The 19,534-nt window shown below is 39.0% G+C and overlaps 1 protein-coding gene across 5 annotated transcripts in view; it reads left to right on the forward strand.

Moving 5' to 3' along the window:
- ARHGAP18 (Rho GTPase activating protein 18) overlaps window positions 1–14,514 on the forward strand; it is a 192,357-nt gene extending 177,843 nt beyond the window's left edge. For 4 of the 5 annotated variants that reach the window (XM_040449237.1, XM_040449238.1, XM_040449240.1 and 1 more), the window contains 3 exons: window positions 7,968–8,092; window positions 11,726–11,787; window positions 13,012–14,514. In XM_040449237.1, the coding sequence (XP_040305171.1) occupies window positions 7,968–8,092; window positions 11,726–11,787; window positions 13,012–13,103 (279 nt within the window). In that variant the 3' untranslated portion in view covers window positions 13,104–14,514. The remainder of the gene's footprint in view (window positions 1–7,967; window positions 8,093–11,725; window positions 11,788–13,011) is intronic. The other variant, XM_040449239.1, reaches the window with a different exon arrangement.
- The last annotated feature ends 5,020 nt before the right edge of the window (window positions 14,515–19,534 follow it).

Raw genomic sequence — 19,534 nt, forward strand, 5'->3', positions numbered from 1 at the left:
TATGCTTAAGTTCATTGCCATATTCCGTATACTGACGAGAATTAGAAGTAATCCACAAGGGTGGAGATGATTGGTTACATGAGTTATGGCATATCTGTGTAATGAAATACCATGGGAATACAAGTGTATATATATGACATCAGAAGATACTCATAATATGTTGAAGAAAAGTTACAAATTCATGAATATTGCCATAGTTTTAAGGGGTAGTATTATAATTTTGAATGCTTGCCAGAGATCAGGCATGGTGCAGTTTCATTGAAGAATGAGGTGCAGTTGTCTCATTTTTTACTGACAAAGTGAGGATCAGGGATCTTAAATAACTTAAGCTTATCTAAAAAGGAAATGGTAGGGCTGGAATTTGAATCCAAATCTATATATCCTTAAATCTGGGTGTCTTTACTCTTATTCTCTATTTCTTTAATATCACAGAAAAATTCTGGAAGGATATATATCCTAGTCTAGGGCTAATGTGTAGTAATACAATGAAAATGTAATAGTGCCATTATTTATTTTTTTAAGTTTATTTATTTTGAGAGAGAGGGAGCACATGTGGGGGAGGAGCAGAGAGAGAGAGAAGGAGAAAGAGAATCCCAAGCAGGCTCTGTGCTGTCAGGGCAGAACCCAGTGTGGGCCTCAATCTCATGAACTGTGAAACCACGACCTGAACTGAGATCAAAAGTCAGAGGCTTAACCAATGAAGCCACCCAGCCACCCCTATACAGCCACTATTAACATACGTTTAATATATAGCTTTTATCATAGTCCTCCTGGTCAATGCCAACACCCAGCAGAAGGATTGGAAGGAAGTATTAAATGTGAGCCAGAATGACCCACAAGATGTAGAAACTAATTGGATATGAGGAGTGTAGAATGAGGAGGAATCTAGAAAGACTCAACTGATTTTACTTTGGGTAATTATATCACTGAGTTAAAGCATTAAGCAAAAGGAGCACACTGTTGATGAGGTAGTCAGTTTTTGACGTTTGTAGTTGACTTGCCGGTGTGACAGTACTTTGGCTACATGGGCTGGAAGCTCAGAGGGCAGCCAGAGCTGGAGGTGTGCTTTTGGGATTAGCAGAGAGATTGCCGTTAAAGCCAAAGGATCCAGTATTTTAGCGGTGGGCCATGGAAGAGGAGCTGGTAAAAGAGACCAAGAAATGATAGGAAGCCAGAGAAAGTTAAGATTATAGCATCTTAGAGCCTCACGAGGAAGAGTCAAGTAGGTAAAAGGACGTGGTTAGTAGTGCGATAGAGGCCGAGTAAGGTTAACATTGGATGGAGGTCCAGAGCGTTTTGCATTTGAAAAGTCAGTTCTGACTTTGTAGGCCGTTAAAAATCATCACTTTCTGATAGCCTTCAACTTGCAGTTGCAACTGATGTCTCACACAAATGCATGCACACATGCGCCAACCACATCCCATTCTCGAACTCGTGTCGTGAGGATATAGCTCTAGTTCTGCCAGCAGTGAGACATTAATGACAAATCATTTTCTCTCTCTGGGTCTTAATTTCTTCTATAAAATGAAGGGTAAGACCAGATTAATAGTATCTCATCCAAAGTATGTAATAAGAGCATTTGTGGTATCATTTTTTACAAAACCTGACTGGCTCACTCCCTGGACTCACTGAATCAGAATCTCCCAGAGCAGGACCTTGGCATGTGTATTGTACAAAAACTGTAAGTGTGATTTTTCCCCCCCATTTGGTATTTATGTGTGTGTAAACGTATATTTAATTGTTTGTTATGGGATTTTTCTTACTGTTCATGAAAACAGCCATAAACCCATCTCCAGTGATCAAACCTATTTTTCTAATCTCGTTCCATCCTGTCTCTCACACTTCTCCTTTTTGTTTTTTTAAGGAAATCATAGGCATTCCATCATTTCACTCATAATTATCTCACATTGCATCTCTGCCTGATAAGGGTCTAGGACAGCTTGCTCTGATGAGCATCTTGTTATGAACTGCTGAATTGTGTAGGTTTCAAGTTCATTGTGGACTTAGATTTGTATGATTTTTTTCTACTGTCATTCAAGCTCACCTTTCAAAGTAAACAGAAGCTGCATGTTTATGACAAAGAGATTCCATGAAATAAGCTGAGCTTGCTCACGTCTTCCTTCATTGGTAGAGGGAATGTTCCTTCTGTGGTTTAACTTCAGTGTTAACTCTGGATGATCTTGTGTCACACCCGTAAGTTACAGTTGAGGGACTCAAGTTTTAGAGAGCTTACGTGACTTGCTAAAAGTCCAAGATGATCTGGTAACCTTTTAATGTTTAGGATTTTGGACATGGAAAAGAAATCTGTTGCTGTACTTTCTGCCATTCTTTTCAGAAGAATCTTGGAGTTGGCAGCAGTGTGATGTAGATTCTGGGCTGTTTGTATCATGGGCTGCCCATCTTTGGTCACAAGTCTGTTTATAATTCCATTTCTGGTTTCATTTAACGGCTCTGACCCAGAGCATCATTGCAGGTATTGTTTTAAGCCTTTGCTTCAGGTCTGGAAACAGTGTCTGGATCTACTTGGGGACCCATGTGAAAAATAAAATTACAGTATGAAGCACAAAATCTTGTGTTTTTAAGATGTTTTTTGATTTTATAGTGCATAAAAATACTATATTAGAAGAGAAAAATATCAGAACTTAATTTTGTTGTAAAGTAAATGCTTATTATTTCGGAAGTTATTTCAGATCCTTCTTTACAGTTCTCTGAATCTGTGAGTTGGATAAAAGTTTAAGCATTTGGATGATAAAGGCCCAATTATAATCAGGACTGAGGCAGTTCAAGATAGCAGAGGATGGCTTCCATATTTCTACCTCCAGTTAGAGTAAGGTGATGAATATGCCATTTTAGTTTAAGATACCTTGCTAAAATGTCTTTAATTTTCTAAAATATGTGTTATATCTGGCCTTTTTCTTAAGAAAGCTATATTTCCAGTTTGCCCCTTTGAAGATAAAAGGGTTTTCTGTAGCATTAAAATGTCAGCTTAGTTTTTAACGCAAAAAAAAAAAAAATATCCATTTTAAAGATTTGACGTTGAATTTCTAATCTAGGGTAGAAAACTAAGAGCAATGCAGTGTTTATCAACATGTTATGAAGAAATATTGAAATCATTTTTTATTTAACCAAATAATAAAATCATGTTTTTTTAAAATAAACTTTAGTTCCATATATAAAACATGTGAGGACCATATATGAGATAATTTTTTCCATTATAACAGTTTTTGCATGCATAAGAAATTATTATTTTGTAAGTTGCAAAATCCTTTGTGACAAAATTTTAATGGTGTGTTAGTGAAATACTGCTCTTGCTCAGTCTTGCTCTACATCACATAACTTCAGCTCACCAGAACACCAAAAATAAATACATTAAAAAAAAAAAAAAAAAGAGTCACAGCTGTTAAGACCAAAAAATGTGAAACAGGAAAATTACAAAGATTATACTATTCACAGATTCAGTTATTATGGCTCAAGTTAAGAACAGACTGTTTGCTCTAATGATCAGGCATGTTGTGTCTATTCAAAGCTTGGCAGCTCAATGTAATTAGTATACTAATGGCTTGAGTATTTGATACAGCATGATTCTGGAGCTTAATAGTAATTGTCATACACTAGAGCTTTGGCATCATTTATTGTTTACCATCTTTAGTAAGTATCATTTGACCACACTTGTCAAGATATCTGGAAAAAAAGAAAAAGTTTCCAGAAACAACTTCTAAACTCTTCATGTTTAACCATTATATCTACCAGTTAAACACTTTTTTTTTCTCCAAGGGTGAAGGGCATGGCAGATTCAAAGTGAGTCAGACTCTGAATCTGTATATCGTTGTGAGAATTTGGATGGGATGTCTTACTATAGAAACAAACACTGAAGTGTTTCTGTCCTACACACTCATGCAAGCACACATAAATACACATAGACACACACACGCCTTCCCTGCTAGAAGTTTCCGTAGTCATCAGGGAGTGTGGCCAGTCAACCTAGGAAGGTGCTATGTGCCATCGTTGGCCCAATGGAAAGGTTTTCCCAGGCACTGATACTCGACTTCTATGTGAAATGAGTTGGTAGTTCGGGCAGCATTCAAGCTGATCCAAAACTGGCCTAGCTTCATCCCCTGCTCACTCAGGGAAAGGTGGGAGAAAGTGTAGTTTCACAGTGATAAGGAGTCTGTATGCATGCCACTCCCCATCTGCTGGCAAAGCCATAATACGGAGATTACCTAACATTTCACCTACACATGAGACTTCTCAAGTGCCTGAGAAGCTAGTCCGTGGTCTTCTTCCTTCCTAACTATGGGAGAGACGCCGGATTCCTGTGTCAGATGTGCTGCTCTGGGGTGTGACCCCCCCCCCAATACCACACTGACCCCAGTGCTGTGAGTTATAAGGAAGCCTGGCTGGACTCTCTAAAGCACGGTCTCTGAACTCAAGTAGAAAGCGTAGGCCACAATCACAGTATTTGAGGCCTTCAGTTTTTCATGAGGTGCCTTATGGGAAAAGTGGTGGAATCCTCAGGCAAATGCACGCAAATGTTGGTGACTCCCTGCAGGAGTAACTGACTGAAGTATTCCTTATGACACTTAATTCCTTCCTTCCTCTCTTTCCCTTCCTGTCTCTTCTCTGTAGAGGAAATACCATGTGGTACATGGAGGCAACTTTTTTTTTTTTTAAAGAAAATGTTCCTAAACGCTTTTTTTTTTTTTTTTTTGCTATCAAGGCAATACACATTGTTATATGTTATTTTATTCTAGAGAAATACTATAATGTTAGCATAGCATTCTCAGAACTGTTTTTGAGTGATTCATTTAATCAATAAACACTTGGGGCGCCTGGGTGGCGCAGTCGGTTAAGCGTCCGACTTCAGCCAGGTCACGATCTCGCGGTCCGTGAGTTCGAGCCCCGCATCAGGCTCTGGGCTGATGGCTCAGAGCCTGGAGCCTGTTTCCGATTCTGTGTCTCCCTCTCTCTCTGCCCCTCCCCTGTTCATGCTCTGTCTCTCTCTGTCCCAAAAATAAATAAACGTTAAAAAAAAATCAATAAACACTTGATAGTTGGCTACAGATATGACTCAGATATGTGGCGTGTAACTAGAACACAGGTGTCATATATTAGAATTCCATTACAAAACAATTTCAGTGGAAAGAGGAGATTCTTTTTGACCCTGTAGATCATGGAAGGTTCTATGGAGTTTGATATATTTGAGTTGGGCCTTAAGAAATTGGTAGCAGAAGATATTGCAGAAGAGGAGTAAAACGTGCATGAACACAGGAAAGCCTGGGTGTTTGTAGCAAATTTGATTGGCCTTTTTAATCCAAACAATAGAATGGTGCCACAGGACCATTGTGGGTCCCACAGTGGGACCATAGTGGGGGGAAAGGCAGACAACGGAGGGAGCTTGTCCTATCTCTGAACTCTCAATGGCAATGTATTTTTCTGGATCCTTTTGCTTTCATAACTCATTCATTGTAGACCTTCTATATATAAAAACTTAATTATTATTATCATCTTACTTCACTTTAAATATCAGCACAGATTTGCCTGCCTTTTTGATATTTTAGGGTTGGATAAGATGTAATTCTGGGAAGTTTTTGTCACTATTATTTTTGCCAAAGAAAACCTGTATGTAAGGATATCTGACATTATGAGTCAAGCAGATTTCCTAACTTTGCTAAATCAGCATGAAGTATCTGGGTATCTGCAAACCCTAGCCTGCCACTCAAGGCCCATCATCATCATCATCATCATCGTAATAATAATGGAATCCAACCAAAATGGCAGTATTTGTTTCTCACTTGAGTGGACAAGGTGGATTAGGGTTTTATGGACACAGACTCTGTGCTTCAACTGTTGCTATTACAATTTCACTCCAACATTCATGTTGTCTGTCAGCTTCTTGTTTTCTGCCTCCTGTGAGGTAATAGGGAAGGCCAGGCCAGCAGGTAGAATGACCAGAGCAGGATACAGCCTAGAGATGAAACCCAAGGCAAAAGTTCATGTAGCATAATCCCTGAGTTAGAAGATACACCACTGATTTAATATCTGCCTTGGAAAAAAAAAAAGGCACACTAGCCCATTAAATGCCCCATCCATTGCAAGAAGCAGCTCATTTTCCACACGTTACAAGTGAAAGTAAATTGTCACAGAATCAAGGAAAAAGGTAACTTAGATTTGCGCCCTACGGGTGAGGTGGAGGTCAGAAACTAGACGAAGTTATCAGGCCAAAAATGTGCCCCAGAAATTGGAAGTCAACAGACCAAGCCAAGGGGCGAGGCTGGATGGGAGAGAAGCAGGCGTTGAGAGGTCTGGGCGTGGGTTGGGATTGGGACATCCTTCAAGGATGGGGCTGAGCACATTTCCCCAGCAAGACCAGTTAAAGGCCACTAGGAACACAGTCCCTCTCCTAGCAGATTGGCGAGTGGGCAGCCCTGGAACGCACTGTCTTCCGTGGGAGGGAGTGCTCCCGTGGCCCCTCACTGAGTGGTCAGGTGAGGGCAGCAGGGTTTCGCAGGTTGGCATGAGGCCCCCTGTGGTGTCTCCGCAGATGTAACAGGTGTTTGCAGCCCTTTGGGGAGCAAAGCTATGGTCTTACATAATCTCAAGCTCCTTTTTCGGTTTTAGGAGTATTGCTTCTTTTCTTTGTTATTCTGGTGCTACATTTCACTTGTTACCGCGAAGCAAGTGTAAATCTTTTGGGGGATACCTACGTTTTGTTGTAGCCTGATTCTAAAGCCATGTTATTTTTGTTGAACTTTAAAAGAAGTCACATTGGTTCCATGTGTGGTATTTCCATGCTTTATGTTGGCGGGGGTTGGGGGGAAGCAATTCAAGACCATGTACCTTAACAAAATCATTTTGTGAGCACAGAAAATACTGTCTGCTACAAGATTTGTGTCTTATTTATCTACTAAGTAAGTAGACCTAGCACAGTGCCTGGTACTCAATCAATACTTAGGAAATTTTAGTGTTTTGTTTTAAATGTTTGTTTATTTTTGAAAGAGCACAAGCAAGGGAGGGGCAGAGAGAGGGGGACAGGGGATCCAAAGCAGGCTCTGTGCTGACAGCAGAGAGCCCAATGTGGCGTTTGAACTCATGAACCGTAAGATCATGACCTAAGCTGAAATGGGGTGCTCAATTGACCAAGCCCCTCAGGTGCCCCAGTAAATTTTAGTTTAATGAAACAAGGTTTTGTAACATTTAAAGCATTATCTTTAAACATAATTTATGCATGCTGTTTGTTCTCAGGCCTGTTCATGGCATATAGTTATAAATAATAAATTGTTTATTGTAGTGGAACCATTAGAAATTAATTAAGCCTAATATGTCAGGTGTCATAGCTGATACTTTGATATGACAGTCCTCACAGTCTTTCATTATCTCACTAAACATACAGTTCTTAACATCTATAGGCAAAGGAATTAGAATTGGTCATCATCAGTTCAGAGTGTGTGGTCACAGTGGAAGCTTGCTAGCCAAGAGAGGAGCAGACACAATCCAAATGTATAGGAACGTGTGTGCCATGTTTAAAAAATACTCCCAGGAACAAACATTTCTGTGAAATTTTGTCAATGCACAGGAAGATTTTTTTTTAAACGCATGCATTGCAATAGCACACAAAGTAACTTCTTTCTGATTCAATTTCATAAATTGCTGCATGAAGAAGCACTCTGTAGTAGATAATACTCAGAAATCAGCACTTAATATGGCAGTAATGGTTATTGCTGTCATTCTTTACATCTTTAAAAATAATTAAGCATTACTGCATAGGCATTATAAAGTTCCCCTATCACCATTAAGAGGATATTTGAGGTTTGATGTAATTTAGCAAATTACATTATACAGTAGTTAAGGTTTTTATGTAGTGAAGTAAAATGCGTCGTAGTTAAGCACACTTCCCATATAATGCATTGTACAGAGTTACATGTTCCAGCTGCCGCCAGCTTTGTTCCAGTGTCATTATTGCTTTGCAGGCTGACATTCCTCAGGGAGTGATTCGAGTGCAAGCTCCCCATCTTTCGAAAGTTTCCATGGCAATACAGCTAACTGAAGAACTAAAAGCCAGTGATGTCCTTGCCAGGTTTCTCAGCCAAGAAAGGTAGAGGCCTGTTTTGTTTTAATCATTCCACGATATAACTCGCACGCGCGCGCTCTTTCTCTCCCTCCTGTTAAAAAAAGAAGAAGAAAAAAAGTATGGGTGATGTGAAGTGCTTCAAAATTTCATCTTCCCAGCAGAAAAGAACAGACTTGATAACGACACCGTTGGAATGACTTGAGTTCATTTGAGGTAGTTTATGCGCAAGGGGAGCCGTCTCAGGCAGGATATCTGAGCGCGCCTGTGCCTGCCGTGGCCTTGGCACGTGAGACCCCTCAATATTCTTTCCAGAATATGTTGACTGGAGGTTAATTACTGTGTGTGGGCCATTAGGAAAATCACTAAGTAGGATACAGTGGGTTTAAAACAAACAAATAAAAAAAATACAACTTTTTCTATGAACTGTAACAAAAAGAAATGCTTAAATTCAAAAACAGAAAACAAAACAAAAAAAAACAAGGTATAACGAATTGAGAGAGGATAACCAGTTCCTTGAGCTCTGGAGTCTCCAGGACATAGAGCACGCCTTCCCTTTAGGGACGACCCAGCCTCCTTTGTTCTGGGGCTGATGGGGTAGGAGGAGTCCTTTGAAAGCTATTGTCCCCCTCCGCTGATTTTAGAGCATACACTCTCTGAAACATTTTACAATACCCTTTTTTACGTTTTTGGAGGTTTAACAAGTGTATTGGGCTTTCCGTTTCCCCCTCATCTCCACTCACTGAAAATTAATTAATTTTTTTTTTTTTTTTTTTTTTTTTTTTTTTTTTTTTTTTTTTTACAATTCAGGGAAATCCGGGATACTGGCATCTCAGCTTATGAATTTTCTGTTTTAGCCTTCCATAGAATTTCATCTCTGCATTCTAGTGTTCAAGGGCATCAGTGAAGTCTGCCAAAACCTCTCCAATGTTAATGCAATACCACAAGTATTCAATATGTCTGGGCTCTGTTTAGGGCCCTCTGCTAGATGTTGGAAGAGGTATAAAGATATATTTTAAAGTATCTTCCCTCAGGGCTTATAAATTGGGAGAAGAGATGAGCCTGTGCAGTAACAGATGGTGATGAACTAGAAGAGAGGCTTATTGGTAATATCTGGGCTTTTGGTAAGCCAGCACAAACTCCCCTCTCAACAGTACTGTGAAGTAAGCACAAATGTTACTTCTGTTTCACTGATAAGAAAACCGAGACTTTGTGAGGTCACACATTTCATAGGTGATGGTGCTGAATTCTGAAGGTGTGTTTTCGTCTCCAAAGGTTTCCCTTGAGACACTCTCCATACTCACCAGGATCTAGAAACCATCACGAATCTGGGGCCACTGGTGCAGAGTCTGGGAGTAGATGGAGTTTTAGGGGATGAAGGCATGGAGCAGTTGGAATTTTTCAGATGTCTTTGCTCCCTAAAGGGGGCATCTGCTTCATGAAATCAACCCCCTTCCTCTGCCCGTCCTCTCCCGGAGTGGGTACCTGAAGATTTGGCCACACTGTAGACAGAAGCCGCTCTTTCAGGCTAGATAGAGTTAATTTATACAGCAATTACTTTTAGGATCCAAGTGTTCAATTTAGTCTGTACTTTTGTTGCTGTGCTTGCAGATGATGCAATACATGACTATGAAGTTGCACAATATATTGAACCGTGACTTTAATATTTAAAGGATAGCATGGTAGTGGTAGGCATACTGTTATAGAAGGCACCGGATTTGTGGCAGTTGTCCTCTGCCTATTTGGAGTTTCCGGTTGGGATGCTTTTATTAAATAATAATTTGTTGTCCCCCTCAAGTGGGGTCCATTTTTCTACCTCCTCCCTTCTCGCCATCCTGCTGCACTCAGAGGAAAGTCTGGTAAACTTCTCTATCCATTGCCCACCCTCAAACCCCCAACCATTCTTCAGCTCCTTTCTTTATGCTTGGGGATACTGGAGGGAGATGATCTGGATCCGAGTGCCAACTTTTCTGTTTCATTTTAAGCTAGTTTTGTAATCTCTTTTAAGTCTCAAGTTTTTCATGTGTACAAGTAGACCGTAATAGGACCCGGATTACAGTCCTGTGATAACGAACTAGGAAAATGTCCGTGAAGCACACAGCACGGTCTGTTTGGGTCATACAAGTGAAATTCTCAGTAGGGGTTTATATGTATTTTCTCCTGCACCACATTCCCCTCTTCTACCACCTGCATTCCACCAGTGTAGGGGCAGTTGGGAACCTTACCTTCCTCCTCTTTTTCCACCCCTACTTTCTCCGCCAAAGACAACAACACATGAATGACATAAAGTAAATATACAGTAAATTTCACATTTACTCGCCAGTCTTGATAAAGACTGTTGCCTTTTCTTTAATTATGGATTTGTTGGTTAGCATTATGCAAAACCTTAGATTTACCAGGAAATCCAGTTGAGGTTTCTTTAAAGTGGAGCAATGCCTGACTAGGTGGTTTTTGGTTTTTGGTTTTTCGTTTTTTGGTTTTTTGGTTTTCTTATCAAGTCTCCCAAAACATTCAGCTTGGTCTTCATAGAATTAATGACTCTTTCAGTAGACTCCTAGTGTATTGGGTTACATACCATATTGTAAATAATTATTTAATTTTAAAAACAAGCATATACCAGTTTCGAAAAAAAGTGAGTTGTCTCTCGGTTAGGGTCTTAAATGTGAGCGCGTATGAAGCCCTAAGTGTCTAGCATGTCACAGACAACAGAGTGGTTGGAGTTGGATAACCAAGGTGAGTCATCGGATGGTTAGGACAGCTTCTGCTGTACCGTAGTTTTCATAATGGTTTCAGTAAAAGTCAGATCTGCTTTTCCCTGCAATTCCAGGGAGTGTGTGTTTGGGGCCTTGCAAGAGCGGTTCACAAACCTTTCCGGGCACCACAGCCCGCTAGAGAGCATTTGGAAAGCAGATTCTTGGACTTGTAGACGTACAAACACCAGAGTTTCTAGAACTCCAGGTCTGAATTTTTTAGCAGTTTTCTTCGGTAATTCATAGAGTTTTGAAAACCACTGAATCTTACCAACTTTTATTATTTGAACCTGATGTTCTGGAAGAGTTTATTCTTTGAAGAGCATGAGTCTGTAAATGCATCTCTTGTGAAGCCTTCATAATGAATATTTGCTTCTACTTGGAGTATATGTGAGTCCTGTACTCGGATGGCCAGCACAGGGAGGGCTATGAACCCTGCCCTATTCTTTACATTCATCTTGCATAGTGTTGGAGTTGTCAGCAAAGCAAAGCAAACACATGACAAATACTGGTTGAATAAGTGCAGTGTGAAAACTAAGATGGAAACATTTCTTTTTATGGTTTGATGAGGGCTTTTTGGGCCCCCATGCAAAGTAGTTGATCATGTTAATAATTGTATTGGTAGCTAAAGTGCTATGTTCCCTTTCTTTTTAATTTTACAAATTTAGATGCTGATTTATTATTTTGTCTTCAGATGTATGAGTCCATTTGTTTATTTTAATTTACAGGTGTGACATTTTTATTACCTACTTGGCACACTTAACAGATGGGAAAATACAAATGTTAGATAATTACAGTGTGTCTAAGTTATGAATTTTCCACACAAGCTAGAATTCCCCAAGCACATTAAAGTGATTTACTTGCAAGCTGTTTGATGATACAACTAATCAGTTTGTTTTGTCCCTAATAGTGGGATTGCCCAGACTCTTAAGAAAGGGGAAGTTTTTTTGTATGAAATTGGAGGAAATATTGGTAAGCACATTTTGTTTCTCTTTGTATCGCATATGCGGATTCGACATTGCCCATGCTTCTTGTTTATATCTTTGGGGGAAAAAAAGAAATTAGAAGTTAAATATAGTGCACCGTAGATAGCTGATGAATAGTGTGGATTTTTTCAGTGGTCTGACTTTTCTCTACAGGCTCTATTTGAGCTTCTCTGTGCAAATGCCCATCTAATGTTGAACCTCAGCAAGGACAAATTCCCTTAAAATAGTAGCAACTTCTACAATGATAATGAAGTTTTTCAGAACTTCTTTCCTTTTTATATGCTTACATCACATCTTAATAAAGGAAGTAGCTATGCTTGTTTAAAGCCAGGATTACATTTTTGTTATGGCTCAGTCCTGGGTATTTTTAGTGAAAGCACAAGTTATTTTTGCCATTGTTGATTGCCTACTAAATAATACACGCACAAACGCACATACACAGATATATACACATACGAATACAGACACGCTGGTAATTCAGGAAATCAAAATAGAATAAGTGGATTAATTTTGACTGTGCTTTATATTTTACATGCTCCTTTTCAGTTATCAGTGGGTTGTACTCCTCTCTATGAAGATGTAAAATATCCTTTTTTTTTTCTCTTTATTTTAGCCCTTGAAAATGATACAGGTGAAACTGTTAACAAATACTAAATGAAATGGTGTCTAATTCAAAATAATAATTGAAAATATTTTAAGATAAGTTTTGTGGAATTTTTTTCTGGGACGTAAAAATGTTGGTCAATATTGAAAATTTAATGTGGGAGTATGGAGACTCACTCTTAAACTTTAAATAAACAGCAACTCTGTCAGAAGCCTGGAACTGTTAACTCTATTAGCAAGGATTATTTAAATATTTATATATTTAATCTTTTTACTATTCGATATTGAGAATGAAGTGTTGTTTCTTTGGTAGATCGCAAACTATTGCCACTCTTAATAACGGTGAATAAGCTTTCGGTGAACCAAAGCCCCTCACACAAAGTATTTTCAACTTCCTAAATTAATTTGAAAAACTTTCCTTTAGAGAAAGACTACTATGTTGACTTTTTCAATATTTTGGCCAAGTCTTACAATATTATGGGAGATGGGAAAGGATGAGTGATATTTTGAAGTCTAAGATTTTAGAGTTAAACCACGAGGAAGAAGTTTAAAATCGCACCCCAGTTCTGTACTGTATTCAACTGATACAATAAAGTCTCTTTGCTAGGAGAACGCTGCCTCGATGAGGACACTTACATGAAGGACCTGTATCAGCTCAACCCCAACGCAGAGTGGGTTATAAAGTCAAAGCCATCATAGGAGACTGAAGCTGCAAACACCCGCGAGGACTTCCTTGGTATACTTGCTGGGTCAAGAGTGGAAATAAAAGAAATGGCAGGACTCTTTGTTCAAATGTACCCGACTACTGAATAATGACACTCTGAAGCCTTAAAAAGTTAGATATTTGTGCTGCCGCCGGAATTATGTTCATTATTAATAATATGATGGGCACCCAAGTATCTCTGGAGTGAGAGGAAGGGGAGTTAATTAGCTTGGAGACCATTCTGCTGTGTGAAAGGTGCCCAGATGTGACCACTTGTTTTATGTGAAACCGTCCTGTCCTCCCTCTCACTTGTTTTCTCCTAAAATCATATGCCTAGTAATCTGTGCTCTTTCTCCTTTTTCTCCTCCTCTTGTCTGCCTTCCCTCAACTCTGGTTTGCTTTTTAACCAAAAAGATCACAAATACCAGATATCTGGCAAGTCGTGAAGACAATACATCTTAAAAGAGACGGACTTCAACAGGATTCCTGTCACTATCCCATGTTAATAGTCCGCTCTCTGAATCATTTGTTCAAACAATAACATCCCACTTCTTCCTGCTGTATCACATGAAGTGATTTGCGTGGTTTTCAGTTCATCTGACGTATGTGCACAGAACCGTATCCACGATCAAGAAAATAAGCCTGTCAGAAACTGCCAATTATTACTGAACTATTCAATGTTTATATACTAAGAATGATTAAAATCTATCCATGTCGAATAACTGGATTATGGATAACAGTGAAAGCCAGATCACCTCATGTATGCTGTATTCTTCTAACTGAAATTTATGAAGTTCTAGCTGGCTTTACCTATTGTCATATTAGTATAAATATGCATGATAGTATAATCCAGTAATGGTTGAGAATATATTCTACTGAAAGAGGGATTTTTCTAACTCATAAATAAGGCTGCAGGAAGAATTATTTTTTCTGAGTATGACACAGTCATAAGAACAAGCTCTTATTTGTGTACTCACTTTAGATAATCGGAGTAAATTTATTAAAAATGCTGTGGAAAGTACTATTCCCAGGGATTTTAGTGCACAAACCATATTGTGACAGTAGATGAGCCTCTGAACTGTAAATAAGAGGAACGAAGTGAGAGATGTTCAATATTTTATGAGTTTAGAGTGTAGTAAATAAAAGGTGATGTAAATGAGTGTTGCACAGACTGTGTTTATGATACTTTTAGTAGTATTTTAGGGACAATTACACATTCTCAGAAGCTCTTGATGTCACTCCAATTAGGAGGGAAAATGCTGTTAATGAGAACAGTCATAAATTTTTAGCATGTTGTTATAAGAACATAAGCCTGTGGATCTGATCACTTCAATAACACTGTGGTGATTTGTGCCATTGCTTTTTTATTTAAAAGATTTTTATAATTAAATGCATTTTTCTAAATTATCTTCTCTTGGCATTATTTTAATCCTGTATGTTTATGAATGTGCTGTATTGTTTATATTTTTATTTTTGCTAAAAGCCACTTCTTTTACGCTCCTCTTTCTCCTGCGTCATTTTTTAAGTGGGAAGACATGCGGAAGATCTAAAATGGTTTCCTGACTTTTTTCCTTGAGCAAACTTGCGTTCTTTGGGATTTTTTTAAAAGCATGTTATATTTATTCTGTTTCTGATTTTGACAGTATATATTAATTTCTCAAAATGTCTTATTAATAGAGTTTAAGTTATTGAAAGAAATTGATGATATAAACTCAAATAAGTGTTTAAGACATTTTAGGGAGTGCACAACTTCAAAAAAAAAAAGTGAATATAGTGATTAGATAAATGGCTGCTTAAAGCCTATGTCAGCTAACTTTTTACCACATTTACTATTCCCCTGGTATATGTGGGGGCGGGGAGGGAAACACAAGAGGCTTTTGGTAAGGAAAAGAATACCAGATCTTGGTAAGTATATATGAAGATGCCATTTCATTTCGAGTCCTTGGAACTCATGGTACGTGTTCATTGATATTGAACAACATCCTTTAAGATATTGACGAAGAAAGATGTCTGTCTATACTTCTAAAGAGGAGAAACTTAGTATAGAGCCTCAAATATAAATGCCCTGGAATTAACCCAGATATTTTTTCTATAGTGTTTTTTTTTTCCCCCTAGTGAACTTTAAGTCTTGTGGTACATTAGTTTTTGTTTGTATGTGAGGGACAATAAAAACAGCAAATATATTTTTTATGAATCTCAAACATCTTAATTCTTAGTTGCGGTTGAAAAGTTGAAGATCTGGTGTTTATAGACTTGTTGCCCTGTTAATATTTCAAAGAGGTTTCCTGTTTTCTGAAGTGGATCATTGTCATTTTTTTTTTTTTTTTACAAGTACACAGTCTTTGCTTATTGCTCTATAGAATTCAATGTAGACTCCTTGCTATCGCTCTTTGGGAAAACCAGTTTATTTTACTGACTTCATGAAAGTTTTCATTATCATCTTTTCCTAATTTTTGTTAAACTGGATTTCATTTTCTGCCTCCTTGTACTGATTTCTCTCCTTCTTGATCAGTAGGTGGCAGTATTGGTCAGGGATTCCTTTGCATCTAAACAATGGGCAGTTTTAAAAGTGAACCTGAGTTATAGGTAAGTGGTTAAGACTCAGTGCCAGGCATTTACAAGGCAATTGGGTGAGAACACCATGGATCTTTCACTTTAATCACTGATTTTGGAAAATTATAAATAATAATTAATTTCAGAGTTTCTGTGTTCCACTTATTAGTCTGTTTTATTCTTAACCTGTTGAGTAGGGAGGGAGAGAGGTGAGGGGGAGGGGGGTTTTCTGAATCAAGGTGAGACCTTTTGACAATGTCTGTTTCAAGCAGAAGGATCAGGACAAGAGGAAAGACCGTGAACCAGGAAAATAAAAAGGAAGTCTAAGGAGGCCTAATGATTTCTGTCTTTAGCATATATGTGGTTTGTTTTTTCATTCAATAAATATGTACTGGGCATCTACATATGTGCCTGGCATGTTCTACCCTTGAGATACATCAGTGGACAAAATAATAAATTAAATAAAAATAAGTATAATTTTCTAATATTTTGAAAGGATTTAAGTGCAACGGACCCAGAAAAGAGATGAACAGGGTAAGTGGGATGAAGGGTGAAGTGATAGGTTCACTGTAGTAGTAAATAGGTTTTCATTGAATATCTAATAACTGAACAAAAGCTTGAAGGAAGTCAGAAACTTGCCATGTATGTATCTGGGAGAAGAGCATTCTGGATAGAGGGAATAATTAGAACAAAGTCCCCAAAGCAGTGGTGCACTTGGTTTACCAAAGGTTAGCAAGGGTACCAGCAGGGCTGGAGTGGAGTGAAACAGGTAAAACTAATAGGTGGAATCCAACACTGGGACAGGGATGGGGAATGAGATCATGGCCTTGTACTAGGACAACTATAATTCATTGTTTAAGACATCTTTGAGAGAGAAACAGGGCACTGTTGGTGTGAGCGGTAACTGTGGAGTGATAAGACGTGGTCAGATTCTGGATATAGTTTTCAAGTTCGAGCCTATAGCATTTCTGGTATGAGAGAAGGAGAATGCATTTTTTGTTAAGACTAATCACAGGATGCCTGGGTGGCTCAGTCAGGTAAGTGTCTGACTTTGGCTCAGATCATGACCTCGCAGTCTGGGAGTTTGAGCCCCGCGTCAGGTTCTGTGCTGACAGCTCAGAGCCTGGAGCCTGCTTCAAGTTCTGTGTCTCCCTCTGTCTCTGTCCCTCCGCCTCTCATGCTTAATGTCAACGCTCTCTCTCTCTCTCTCTCTCTCTCTCTCTCAAAAAAAATAAACATTAAAAAAATAAGAAGACTTGACTTTTGACTTGACTAATTGGAAGCATGAATCTTCCAACACCAGAAATTGGAAAGGTGAAGGTAAATCAGGTATTCTGAGTAGTTAGGAATTCAGGAGCTCCATTGTGAGTGTGTTGATTTCAAGTGCCTATTGGACATCCGTGTGACAATGTCAAATAGGCAGCTATCTGTGCAGATGTTCGGGAGAGCGGTCTGGGCTGTGATCAGTGGCACATACGTGACTTTTAACTTTAACCATGAGCTTCCATGAGATCACCAAAGGAATAAATGTGGATCTGGTACAGAAAATCACCAAGAGATGAGCTTTGGAGATGCCTGATGTTAGAGGTTAGGATGAAGAGAAAGAACCAGCAAAAGAGATTGAAGAGAAGTGACTTTTGGGATAATGACATTGTGAGGTGCCAGAAGTCAAGTGAAGATAGCCAATCAAAGAGAAGAGAGTAACTGTCATGTCCGATCCCACTTACAGCTCACATGAGCTCAAGGCCAGGAATTGACCCCTGGGTTTACTATGTGGAGGTCATTGCTGACTTATAGGTAAAGTGAGCCGTTTAGGTAAAGTGACAGGGATGGAAGACAGATTATTGCCAGGTTAAGAGAGAGTGAGAGAAAAATCCAAGTGTGAGTATTCGGTGACTCCTAGAAATTCTGCTATGCAAGGGAACAAATAAATGAGGTTTCAGCTAGCAGAAGGAGGAGGAGTACAGAGAGCCTTAACCTTGAATACTGGGCTAAGTAGTTTTTGGAATTTACGCAATTATGTAATATATTAAGAGGTGAGATGGGTGCTGGAGCCCGACTACCCGGATTACCTAATGTGACCTAAGACAAACCACTTCGGCCTCATTTTCTACTTTGCATAACGAGAATAGCAGGGATGCTTCTTGGCAGCCTACTAGAATCAATTTATAAAAGGACTCAGCAGTGTATCTGCCTGATAATATTCAATAAACTTGACTGTTACTAGTATTCTGAGCACTATTATCAGATACAGTATTCTCTCTATCTCATTCAGGGTTGTTGGTTTCAATGCCATATTACTTTTCTACCTGGAAATCACTGACTGTAACTCTTCCTTAGGGGATCTGTGGCACTGTAAAGGGCACAGGACTCCTTCCATTCCAAGTTTTCTCTACTTCAAAGTCAACTCCATTTTAAATATGATTTGTTTCATTTATAGTAAGTGATGGAATTCTCTTCTGCAACTCAGACCAGGAGGTCCAGGGAGAAAACAAACTCCGACCCAGTTCCTTATCCTGCCTGATGCATTGTTTGCTCGAAGGATAATCCTAAGCCTCTTCAGTTGGTGTTAGCTGCTCCGGCTGATGAAGGTCCCACTCCATTGTCTTGTTTTTTCCCGAGTTTTTTGATTTCTCAAATCTTACATTTAACAAGTACAGCAATAGTAATTTTCCTTCCGTTTCAGTTGGCCTCACATCTTAGAACTTGGACTTGGCATCCAGCTTCTTTTTCACTTCTAACCTAAGTACTACATGGGGTAACTTGACTCTGGTAGAAAGGGTTTCATATGAAACATTAGAATCCCCCTCACTCCATATAGTTATTTCTTAAACTCCTGAAGATTTCTTTGAAGGGTTTCATGAGCTATTTTCACACATAGTTGCATACTGTATAAGGGAAACAGATTGGTTGCCAGAAAAGCTGCTTCTATGGTATTTCCAACTAAAACCAATATGCACTGATTTTGTCAAAAGTAAGCTTTTTATCTTGAGATTTCAAGCCTTGGTTTCTCAACCAAAGGAACTCAGGTAAGCTTCAGAGAAAGCAGTCCACTCTTCACTGTCTTTGCTCCTTTTTTGATGTTCACCCTTCCTTGCACCTGAGCAGCTCAGTTCTTCTCTTGTTGTATCTCCTATGATCTTTACAAAATGGTGGCCTTCGTGTGCTCTCTGCCTTAAGTCACATTCCCCTCCAGCCAGGGCCAGGGTGAAGAAGGTAGTTACCTTGGACAGGAAGTCAAAGAGAGTGGCCCAGTTCTGAATAGTAGATCAGTTAAATTTTTCTTTCTTTCACCTGACTTGTTACAAAGAGGAAGTGATTTGATCATTGTGTGTGTATGCCTTTAAAACTCTTCATTTCAATGTGAGAACTCCTGAGGCATCTTAGCTTTGGTTGTTTATATCACCCGGTTGTATTAGGCAAGAGAAAATTCTGAGGACAAGAAGAATTAACTGTTGAGAGATTATGTATCACCTTTTGTCCAAGAGTCTGGAAACACATTCTAGGACATGACTTGTTCATCCTTAAGCTTGTCTTCATGTTAAAGATGGGGAAGGGATAATTCTTTATTAAGAAATTATTGAGGCATTATTAAATAATGCCTTACAACATACTGTGAGTTCCTTAGAAAATGTTGTTATAAGGAATACTTTGAAGGTTCACAAATTGGGGCACCTAGGTGGCTCAGTCGGTTAAGTGTCTGACTTTGGCCTAGGTCATGATCTCGCTGTTCCTGAGTTCAAGGCCCGTGTTGGGTTCTGTGCTGACAGCTCAGAACCTGGAGCCTGTTTCAGATTCTGTGTCTCCTCTCTCTCTCCTCTCCTCTCCTCTCCTCTCCTCTCCTCTCCTCTCTCTCTCTCTCTCTCTCTCTCTC

The sequence above is a fragment of the Herpailurus yagouaroundi genome, unplaced genomic scaffold (assembly GCF_014898765.1).
Source record: "Herpailurus yagouaroundi ecotype Mexico unplaced genomic scaffold, PumYag 198, whole genome shotgun sequence".
NCBI lineage: Eukaryota > Metazoa > Chordata > Mammalia > Carnivora > Felidae > Herpailurus > Herpailurus yagouaroundi.